Below are 12,042 nucleotides of genomic sequence, written 5' to 3'. Positions count from 1 at the left end.
TGAAACCAGATCCCTGTGTGTTAGGCAAGTGCTCTAAGCGCTAAGCTATATCCCTAACTGAAAACATGATATTTTTTGATATAATAAGTGATGGATACTTTTTAATGAAAAAATAATTTTTATAATAAAATTATTAGAGAATTACCACGACAAATACACTGTGTGCTCCATTAAATAAAAACCTACATCTTTTTAAATGGATGAATACTTTTATCAAATATAAAGTTCAACTAGACACACTAAACTAGATTAAGCTTAAGCTTGTGTTTTGAGAACATTGCAGGTTTCAGGTTACTGTGTTTAGATTTCTGAAAACGAATCTTTTGTGTCTTTGCCTTAAACAGAACAATGAAAATGAAACTGCTCTACACTGTGCAGCTCAGTATGGACACTCAGAAGTAGTTGCTGTTCTCCTAGAAGAGCTCACTGACCCTACAATTAGGAACAGCAAGCTGGAAACACCCCTGGACCTGGCAGCACTCTATGGACGGCTTAGAGTAGTCAAAATGATCATCAGCGCACACCCGAACTTAATGAGCTGCAACACCCGCACACACACTCCGCTTCACCTGGCTGCGCGCAACGGGCACAAAGCAGTCGTGCAGGTGCTGTTGGAGGCAGGAATGGATGTGAGCTGTCAAGTGAGTCTTTAGTTGTGCTTTCAAGGCAATGCTGCTGCACCACTTGCTTTTAAGAAATGCGAAGAGATGTAGAGTATAATCTTTAGCTTCGAGTCAATCAAAGGGCTGTCCACATGAGAAATTATCTGTAGATGGCAGTTGTGTGTGACATCAGTCATGCTTGCCTTTCTACCAGCATCAAGCGCATAGCCTGATATACGTTAGGAATCCAGTAAAGCTGAATGAATGAAACAAAATTCCCTTGACACACATTGTGTTTAGCACATTGACACATTTAGAATTCATTTCTAACCACTGTTCCATGGGATTGAGAGCTATTAATTTTCGAGTAACTGTTGGGGAATCAGACTAAAAAATGTAAGAAATGTGCCTATGGACTTGGACACATGTTTGATAAAACTAGACTGTGAATTTAAGTACACTGGATTTAAGTTAGCCCCAACTTGAAAGTTGATCTTTTTAAATTTTTTTTTATTAAAAAAAACACTTTCTGCTTTCATGGTTGCTTCTTGGCTGGCCAGTTGGTGGCAGCATTATCTTCTAACAACTCTTGGTTTTTTGTTAGAGTGTTACTTTTTCTGTATTTAGTAAGTTACTGCTGCATAATGAACTACTCCAAATATAAAGATTTAATATAATAACAAGTTAGCTCATAAATCTGGGATTGGCAATTGAATCTAAGCTAATCTGGTTACTTTTGGTCTTGGGCTTTCTCATGTGTTTTGGTCAGTTGTAAGTCAGATCAGTGTCTCTGTTAGAGAGGTTGGCTGGATATTGCCTGCGTGAGGGTGTGACATTACCATGGGTCTATCATGATCCAGTAGTTTAGCCTGGGCTCACTCTCATGGCAGCAGTATGGTTCCCCAAGAAAATACATATAAGGCTTTAAGAGAATACATAAGGCTTTTTGAAGCCTAGCTTGGAATGGTATACTACCATTTCTGCCATGGACGATTAGCCAAAGCAAGTCAGAAAGGCCACCCAAATTCATGGAGAGGGAAAATGGTTCTGAATTTGAAGAGAGCATAAATTATAGAAGAAGTAATGAATACCAAGAGGGAGTAAGTGTGACACATTTTGCAAACACCTACATACTCCACTGTGGGGTTGTTTTTCCTAGGAATTATCCAGAGGTTGAATCTTGTGTCTCTGCACTTTTTCTTTAAATTTCTAGAAAGCATAGGCTTTTCAGTCTCAGGTTTAAAGCTGGTACACTGACTCAGTAGTTTTCTTTAGAGTTTTCCCTTCCTTATTTTGTTATTTAGATTATTTATTTATTTATTGGTACTGGGAATTGAACTCGGGTCCTTGGGCTTGCAAGGCAAGCGGTGGTGTTGTTTAGATTTTTGTGGAGTGGTTTTTCTGGTTTTTATTTACTTAGCTTTGGCAGTCTTGCATATAAGCGTAAGAAGGTTTTCTGGCCTTTATATTAAGAAACGAGTCTCCACCTAGAGCAGTATTCAAAGTAGGTAGATGCATGTTTTCTTTTGTAGGTGACTCACAAAGTTACTTTAGCAGTTACTTAATGATAAAAGAAGATATTTATTGTCTCAATATGAATTCATCTAATCTGGATTCACTACTTTCATAACACTGCTGAAATAATACTTCTACCTCGTACAGATTACTTTGTAACCAAGAGTTTTCACTATGACAGAGATCCATGAGCCACGTGTGTCCATGGCTAAGATCTTTTCATGTCTTGTCCTAGATGATAAGACCAGAAGAGAAGGAGTTTAGATTTGATTTTAGAAATGTATATTTTGTATGAAAAACACTATATTTTGTGTTTTGGGAGAATTTAAAATCAAGATCTCTTTGCTAAACAACAGAGGAGACAAAAAATTTTCAAGAATGACATATAATAAATGCCAGAACAGAGAGCTTGGAGAGAAATAAAAAAAATTTTTTTCTGTTCTAGTGGTTGGAACAAGAACTTCTAAAAAATATTTTTCTAGGTATGGGGATTGAACATGGGACCTTGTGCTTGTGAGGCAGGCAGCAGTACCACTGAGCTAAATCCCTGGTCTGGAAACAGAACTTTTGCTCTGAGATACATTCCCAGCATTTTTTTCTTTTAGTAAAGATCTTGCTAAGTCACTACTGAGTAGGCTGGGCTTATACTTGGGATCTTCTTTCCTCTTGTCTCAGCCACTCAGTGTACGGATCCACCACCATGCCAGCTGACAAAATCAAGATTTTAAAAAGGAGAGTATGGAAATATATTGATACAAGTGATGTTTGAAGAGTACTTTGAAAATCCAGTAGGACTTTGAATTGTAGGTGTAATTTAACTTGCTTATGTGTATTACTTGATGAAGAGTATTTAAAAATGCTGTTTGAATCCTTTTAGATGGAATGTATACTTTCCAAGGTCTCGATCTTTTCTTATTTTGTATATCACTGCCAATATCATTCCTTTGTATTTTGTACTCTTCTACTGTTAGTTATGTATCAGAGTAAATTGACATAATATATTCAGATCTCTATGACTTCCTGCTCAGAAGCGTCACAGCTGGTACCTTAGTAGGATGGACTGTCTTCTTCGTAGATCCTCTTCTGCTGTAACCTATATTATTTACATATATTCCATGAAAAGTTTTGGGAAGTAGAACTGACAACATAGCTCCAAAATATATCTAAACGAGATGAATTTTCCATCAGATGTAGTTAGTTTTAGTTATGCTTTGCGATTTGTTAATTTTGTCATAAAAACATTTCTTTTTTGAAGTGATGGCTCAGTGCTTTGCTTTTGAGTGAATAATTTATTATTCAAATTAACTGTCAAAAATTTTCCTATCAGAGCTATTGCAAAAATTTTAATATCAAGGAGGCATTTGTTGATATTCTCACTAGTTGAGAGTGAACAATATCAGCCAATAATCTTAGACTGTTTCAAAGAATTTAATATTCATTAAATTACATTAGTTAACCAGTTGGGAATTAGCAATATTAAAAATAACCTCATTTGGTAAATTATAGTAATACACTTTTAGACTTCATTGTACTCAAATTATTATGAATAAATCTTAAGAGTTTATAGGTGGCCTTTCCTTATACTTCTATTATTTTAAAATGCAATATTTATGTTAGTATTTTCTCAAGAAGGTTTTTTTTTATGTCCTTTCTCTCTCAGCAATTTTTTTTTTTTTTTTTTTTTTTTTTTTTTTTTGGGGGATTTGGTACTGGGGGTTGAACTCAGGAACTTGCGATTGCAAGTCAAGCAGTGGAACCACTGAGCTAAATCCCGGGCCCTCTCAACAATTTTAAATTACAGTATTTTTGAACTAATAAACAAGTCAGTTCTTCTTTGGATGAATCTCATGCAGGTTGAAAATCCCTTATCTGGAATGCTTAGGAACAGAGGTAGTTTAGATTTCATATTTCTTTAAAATTTTGAAATATATGTATTCACACAAAAAGATATTGTGGCGGTAAGGCCCAGATCTAAACATGAAATTAATTTAGGTTTCATATATACCTTACACATATAGTCTGAGGGTAATTTTATGCAGCATTCTTAGTGTACCTGCATTTTGACTATGACTTATGTCAAACTTTTCTACATGTTGAACTTCAAAAAGTTTCAGATTTTAGGGCATTTCTAATTTTAGTTTTATACTTTAGGGATGCTCAATCTGTATTATATTTATTTTCATCTTTAAAGATATTTTAATAAAGTCAGTAATATTAAGACAGTAGGGTTGAACTGATAATTTTCTCTTGAAAGTAGCAATTATTTCCATGGATTTCTAACCCACTTTTTGGTAGCTAGGCTATGATAGTATAGTATTATAGTAGTGTTTTAACTTTGTGTATTTCTTATAAGTTTCTCATTAAAACTAGGAAGAATTAATACAGTGAAAATGGCCATACTTCCAAAACTGCTATTACAGATTCAATGCAATCCCTATTGAAATCCCAACAGTTTATTTCATAGAACTAGAGAAAACAATCCAAAAATTCATTTGGAATCAGAAGAGACCTAGAACAGCAAAAGCAATTCTAGTCAACAGAGACATGGCAGAGGGCATCATAATCCCCAATTTGAAACTATACTACAAAGCCTCTGTGATAAAAAAGAGCATGGTACTGCAATGAAACAGACCTGAAAATCAGTAGAATAAATTAGAAGATTCAGAAACATCCCCTGACATAATACTCAACTACCTCATCTTTGACAAAGGAGTCAAACACCTTCTCTGAAGGAAAGATAGCCTCTTTAATAAATGGTGTTGGAAAAACTGGATTTGAACTTGTCAGAGATTAAAATTAGACCTGTATCTTTCACCATGTACTAAACTAAAAGATGTAAATATTAAAATAAACACTAAACTTGCTGGAATATAAGTTAGGTAGAACTCTTAAAGACATTGTTATAGTAAAAGACTTTATGAACAAATCCTCAGTAGCATGGGAACTAGCACAAAGTGTCAGCAATTGGGATCTGATCTTGCTAAGCTTCTGCACTGCCAGAGAAATCACAAGCAGAACTAAGAGACAACCCAAAATGTGGGAATAAATTTTTACCAGCTGTTTCTCAGATAAGGGTCTAGAAGATATAAATAACTCAAAAAAATCAGACCCACAAATATAAAGACCCAATTAAAAAATGGGCATCTGAAATGAACAGACATTTCTCAGACAAAGAAGTATAAGCAGCAAATAAATATATGAAAAATGTTCAACATCACTGGTCATTCGAGAGATGCAGATGAAAACAACACTGAGATTCCATCTGACCCCAGAAAGAATAGCTTCTATCAAGAAATCAACCAATAACAAATGCTGGCAGGGTTGTGTGGAGAAAGGAACCCTTCTCCATTGTTTGTGAGAGTGCAGACTGGGCAACCACTGTGGAAATCTATATGGAGATACCTCAAACAACTAGGATTAGAGGTCCCATTTGGCCCAGCTATTCCTCTGCTGGGTATCTTCCCAAAGGAATTAAAAGAATTATACCACAACGATATATGCACACCCGTGTTTATAGCGGCACAGTTTGTAATAGCTAAAATTTGGAAACAGCCCAATTGCCTATCAACTGGAGACTGGATAAAGATGTGTGTGTGTGTGTGTTTAATAAAATCAAGTACTACTCAGCCATAAAAAGTGAGAAACTAGATAGATTTAATGCTAAGTCGATGCACATTGAGGCTATACTCTTAAGTTAAATTAATAAGTTACACATATGTAAATACCTAATAGTTTCTCTGGTGTGAAAAAGTAAAAGTGTAAGTAAAGATCAAAATGTATAATTGATATTGTGTAATAGGAAGAAAAGTCTTAAAGAGTAGAGGACTTGGAAGGGGTAGGGGAAAGGTAAAAAGGGAAAAGAAATTTGTGAAAAGGAAACAATGTCTTTGTAAACAGGGAAGGGAGGAGTTGAGGGAAGGACTGGGGAATGGGAGAAAAATAAGAACCTGATAAGTCACGTAGAGGTACCAATACATTTAATAAAGATAAAAAAGCACTAGCATAACATTGATAGCATAATGTAGACTTTATGTGAATAATAAAGGAAACGAAAGTAAATTTACAGAAAGTTAACAATAAAGATTGTTATCTTGGTACAAGCCATTAAGTTGCTAAGCTGAGTAGGGGACAGTTTTTGTTCTCACTACCTTATAGTGGGAAGAGAAATAAAATAGTTGCATAAGTGAATATATTACATTTGAATAATTCATTTGCTGTCTGACTTTTCTAGATAACAATTTTGGAAATTCTCTTTTCTCAAAATTTCTATATTTCCTTCTCTATTATTTTCCTCTTATCATGACTTTTCTCTTACTTTACTGAGAAAACAAGAGGTCACAAGTTTTCAGCACCATATTTGCCAGGTACTACACATGTATTGCTTTCCTTCCTGGTGCTTTAAATAAACCTATGTTTGTAACTAAGGCCAGGCCCTCTGTTTGTTCGTTGTTTCCTGTCCCTCCCTGTATGCTTCACATATATTGCTTGCCATTATTCACTTTATCTTTAATATTCAAACTTTTAAAATCCCTCAACTGTGTCATTCACACAAGGACACAAGGGATATGGTGACATGCAAACCTATGAAATAAGATTGTGTATTTCTGTTGCAACTACACCTCAGAAACCTTGGGAAAATGTAACCTTTAAAAATCCTGTTTGGTTTATGTTTTGGCTTAAATCTAAAATGTCCCCCCAAAGTCTCATGTGTTTGGAAGGAGATTGGATCATGGGGAGCTTTTCTCATCATGAACTCATCCACTAATGAGTTCCGGAGCTGAACTTGCTGTTAGGAGGTGGGGCCTGGTAATGTTTGGATCCCTAGAGCGCAACCTGGATGAGGGTGTGGTATTTGTGTCTTTGGCTCTTTTCTTTTCTCCCTCTGCTTCCTGGCTGCCACTGGTTGAGCAGCTTCCCTCTACCATGCCCTTTTGCCATGGCCATTCTGCCTTAGAACTAACCAACCAGGGCAGAATTTTCTGACCCAGAAGAAACCTCTATTCCTTTAAGTTGCAGATGACAGGTGTTTTGTCTCACTGATGGGTAAGGGCATAAAATGATAGCAGGTTCTCATGCCATTTTTTTATTTTTTGTTTTCATTTTAGATAGTAAGAATGTGTGTGTGTATGTGTGTGTGTGTTTATGGACAGTGGAAGTAACCAAAAAAAGAAACTGAAACTGAAGCTGTAAGAGAAATACTGAAAATATCTGATGAACAAAATTCAAGAACAGCAGAAAATGATAGAACAAAGAGCACAAGTAGAGGGCTAGTTTTAATGGAGAGAAAAAATGCTTTCTTTGAAACAGAGTGAACGAACAGAGGACAGGTAAAGACAGAAGACTTGAATGCTTAATTAAACAGGAAGAGAGGTCCATTCCTTTTGATGAAGGGATGCTATTGTTGAATTATTTGAAGACTACTCTATTCTTCTTCTGCCATTGTCCCTCAGTCTAAATGTTATTACTTCTAGCTTTTCGCCCGATATTTTCCTCAGTCATTTATCATTTGCTACTCTTCTCTCTGGTCACATTCTAATCTGTTGATAGTCCTATGAGTTTAGTACCCACACTTGAATGTAGAACTGTAGACATAGCACAGCCAATGAAGGACACAAAATACTTCTGCCTTACTGAGCATCACTCGCTTGTTTACAAAGACTGAGGTCTTTACCTTCTGAGTTCTATCCTTTTATCCCAAGAGATGGCATCATGGCTATTTGGTATTAGACGAGGTACCAGGGATCTTTACTTCTGAGTTGAATGTCGTTTTCGTTGTGTTTGCTTTAACTCCATCAAATTTTTTTTATTCACTGATAATTATTTATAGTAGTCATGGGACTCAAATCTCAAATATTGGTACTATTTTCTCTACTAACTTTTACTATGATCATACTTTATGTCTTATTATTATTGTTCTGTTTGTTTGCTCCTCTAATTAAGAATTGGTCTTTATTGGGCCATTCTCTTTCACAGGCTTAAAGAGTCTTATTGTTAGAGCATTAAAATCAGGAGGGGAACCATGCTGATATCTTCATGGACTTTTTCTGTTTGCTGTTTTGGCATTTTGGTGGATAATAGCCCCAAAACATGATGTTTTTCTTTGGATACTGGAGATTGAACCTAGTGAGCACCAAGCTGATACCCAGATACCCGTTTTTAAATTTTGAGACAGATTCCTGCTAAGTTGCACAGGTTGGCTTCAGACATTTGATTTCCTGCCTCAGCCTCCTGAGTAGTTGGAATTATGGGTGTACACCACCATATCCAGCTACTTAAAAATAATTTTAAAATATCCTGAAATTTTGAGTAAAATATAGCAAACATCCCTTTAAATACATAGGTGCATTTCTTCAGAAGTCATGGAAATATATGAATCCAAACATAAAAAGCAAGCTGAAACCCAGGGCTATAAAAATCCTGTTTTGCTGTTTCTTGCTTCTTATTTTGTTTTTTCTCAACTTTGTTGCTACAGAGTCTTGACCTTAACAGACATTTCTAATCAATGAGAGAATTTCTTTACTTTCTTTAGCAGTTCAGTTTTTTATCTTAACGTATATATCATTTTCATTCTTCTTCCTTGACTGTTTTCATCACTGTGTTCAGAGGTATTTATCCTTCCCCTTCCACCAAAAGGTGCTGAGATAGTATGAGTGCGTTATATCTGTTTACTGGGTAAATCCTGAAGTGTTGCTACATTATCAGTTGCATGATTGTCTATTTTAGAAGTTATGTTTAAGTGATTAATTCATATAAAATGGAGAACTTGAATCCATAGCAAAAGTAGGACTAAAATCTTAGAGCTTGGAAGATTTGCATTTACCTTTTTGAGTATTATTTCCTTGTATATGTTCTACTTGTTTCTTGTTTGTCTTTCACCAAATATTTCATGAGAACCCAATTGTTCAAGGTCTGCCAGTTGTGGGTTGTGGATTTGTGCTAGAGGGCTGAGATGTATGGAACAGTGCTAATTTGAAGGAATATATTAGATGCTTAGTCAGTGTAGGGGATATGAACTACAGAATACAGGAATTTAAAAAATGCTTTGGCAAAATAGCTTGGATTTTTCTAATTATTGAATGGAATAAAATTATTATGGAAGTCCACAGATTGGACATTTTTAAGCTCCATAGTATTTATGATAACACTGTGACAGCAGTGGATAATTCCTGGTACCACTGTTTACCTCAGCAGTCCATTCCATTAGATTATTCTGATGTCTTACCAAAGAAGCTGATTATGTGGATCCATTTTTATAGTGTTAGTCAGCCCTCTGTCGCTGTGATAAAATACTTGAGACAATCAATGAATAAGAAGGAAAGACTTATTTTGGCTCATGATTTCAGAAGTTTCAGTTCATGGCCACTTGTCCTTCGCACCTGTGGCATAGGAGTCAGGGAGCATGTGGCAGAGTAAACTGCTCACCTCTTGGTGCACAGGAAGTAAAAAACGGAGAGAAAGGGGCCAGGTCTCAATAGCCCCTTTGAGGGTGTGCCCCTGAGACCTTCTTCTAGGTTTCCATCTCCTACAGGTTCTGCCACCTTCAGTACCACTACAGGCTGGTGACTAAGCATTTGCTGGGGACATTTAAGATCTAAACTATAACATACAGGCTAAAAAGTATTCTTTATTCACCTTTTCATTTTCTTTTTTTTTTTTGGCATTGGGGCTTGAACTGAGGGCTTTTACACTAAGATACATCCTAGCCTTTGTGGTTTTTGATCTTGCTAGGTTGTTTAGGCTGACCATGAATTTGTAAACCTCCTGTCTCAGCTTTCTACTTATTAACCTTTTATATACGAGAATTCTGTTTTCTTATCTATTGTATGAAAATACTAGTCTTATTTAACCCGGAATTGTAATCTTAGAATAATGTGTAAAGGATGGATATGTATATAATTTTATAATATTAACATCATGGAAGTTATTTTTACAAATAGATTGCTAATTGCTTTGGAGTAGCAATAATAATAGTTGTTATTACTTTATAAGTTAATAAAGCAGTTTAAAAATCTTATTTGTTGTATGTTTATCTTACCCTTCCTAATACCCCTATTAAGTTTTTCATATTTTTCATTTACAGGATATACAAATTTCCCATGTTTTTTAAGTGATTTCTCCCATGTGTATATCATCTTGGTTCAGGATGTGGGGGGGTCATAGAAATTGTATAATTTCTGCCTAAACTCACCAAGTGAGTGTAGCATTGTGATTAGGAATTCTTTGTGGGATTTATGTCTTATATTCTATTTTTTGTAGAAATTAAGACCTAGATAGACTTCACTACTTTTTCCTTCTGTGCAACTATTTTCACCAATAATTTTTTCTTGGGAGTTTTTTTTTCCTTTAGAATTTTGTGTAGGGGTCCAGCTTCCCAACTTCCTTGGACTTCAAGCTATGTGTCCCCTTCCACCTCTACTTTGTATGGTCCGTATGAGTAGGCAGTTGCTTTAGAACTTGTTCCAGTGCTAAACTTCTGAACTCACACTGTCTTCTCCTTCCTGACATTACTTTTCACTTTCAGCCCTGTATTAAAAATATTATTCAGGGCCTGGGTTTTAGCTTAGTGGTTCTGCCGCATGCTTTGCAAGTGCAAGGTCCCTAGTTCTATCCCCGGTACCAAAAACAAAAACAGACAACCAAACAAAAAATATTGTTCAGCTTATTTTCAGAATTTTAAGGTGTGCTATCCAAGGAGGGGTTTTTCAAACATTAAGTCCAAAATTTTGTGAAAGGGGATCAAATTAATAATCAGAATGTTGGTTGAGAAATACAGAATGACAGTAAAAAGAGTTAGGGTATTTGATGCGATATTTTTCAAGAGTTGGAAAAAATAAAATGTTCATATCCCAGAGTGAAATAAATATGTATATTTTAAGAGCAGAAAAGTTTTCTTAGTTTCTTTTGCCTTCAGTTCAGTGCTATATATTTTTAGATTACTATTTTATCTCACTTCTATTTACACCTATACATAACTTAGCAGTCGTGTTCAAGTACATTCACTCATGTCTTCTTAAAAATACGTTCAGATCACATTGGTAATCAGTATTCCTGAACCTCCTTTACCATTGCACTTAGAGATCCTTTTTGCTTGGGTTAATTATGCAGTAGACGTCTACCAGTGAAGAAATGTTTGCATTGTATATTGTTTCAGTGTTGTTTCTATTCCATATTGAGATTAGAATCTCACATTAAAGGTTACCTTAGTACAAGGGAATAAAATTGCTGTATTTATGTTATTCATTCTGTCACACCTGTGCAGCAGGCACACACACACTTCACTGAGGACTGCTGGGCATTTGTTAGTTTCTTAAAGGAAGAAGAAGAAAAAAAAGTACAGAAAAGAAAGAAAGTGCTTAACATTTATAAGCTTAATGCCTTCCCTTTGAAATCTATTTTCCTCAAGGCAGAGTCAGGCTCACATTGTACTACTAAGGGGCATCTGCATGGCTCACAGATTCTCCTTTTCCATCCTATGGTTCCTTCTTCCTTCCTGTTTTTTTTGGCTCTCAGAATAATTCCTAAACTTCTCTATTTCCAAAGTACTTTGTTAGGCAGTAGGAATATAATGGTGAAAGAATAGATGTCTACCTTTCCGTTGAGTTTAGTAAGGGAAATAAATAATCACTTGAAATTGTAATGTGCTATTCTCAGTGCTATCATAAAGAGAATACAGATGGATACGAAATGCAGAGGAAAAACATGGATCTTCAGGGCAAGGGTCAGCTTCCTCAGTGAAATGATGTTAAGATTTAACATATAATATAAATCAGTGGTTTTCAAAGTCTACTCTTTACATGCTCAGTATCTTGTGGAAACTGTTTAGAAATGGAAATTTTTGGATCTTATCTCTGGCCATTGAATCAGAAATTATGGAGATGGGGGCCCAGAACAAGCTTTCTAGTGATTGTGATTCTCTGAAGACTGA

General features: G+C 35.5%; 1 protein-coding gene across 10 annotated transcripts in view; it reads left to right on the top strand.

Annotated features, from left to right (window-relative positions):
- Anks1b (ankyrin repeat and sterile alpha motif domain containing 1B) overlaps window positions 1–12,042 on the top strand; it is a 1,036,613-nt gene that overhangs the window by 147,191 nt on the left and 877,380 nt on the right. For all 10 annotated transcript variants that reach the window (XM_010629141.3, XM_033763852.1, XM_010629138.3 and 7 more), the window contains exon 4: window positions 345–641. In XM_010629141.3, coding sequence (XP_010627443.1) covers window positions 345–641 — 297 coding nt within the window. The remainder of the gene's footprint in view (window positions 1–344; window positions 642–12,042) is intronic.

The sequence above is a fragment of the Fukomys damarensis genome, unplaced genomic scaffold, assembly GCF_012274545.1.
Source record: "Fukomys damarensis isolate Sample0158 unplaced genomic scaffold, DMR_v1.0_HiC HiC_scaffold_15, whole genome shotgun sequence".
Taxonomy (NCBI): domain Eukaryota; kingdom Metazoa; phylum Chordata; class Mammalia; order Rodentia; family Bathyergidae; genus Fukomys; species Fukomys damarensis.
The sequence above is the reverse complement of the archived record's forward strand: the minus strand, read 5'-3'. Positions and strand labels throughout refer to the sequence as shown.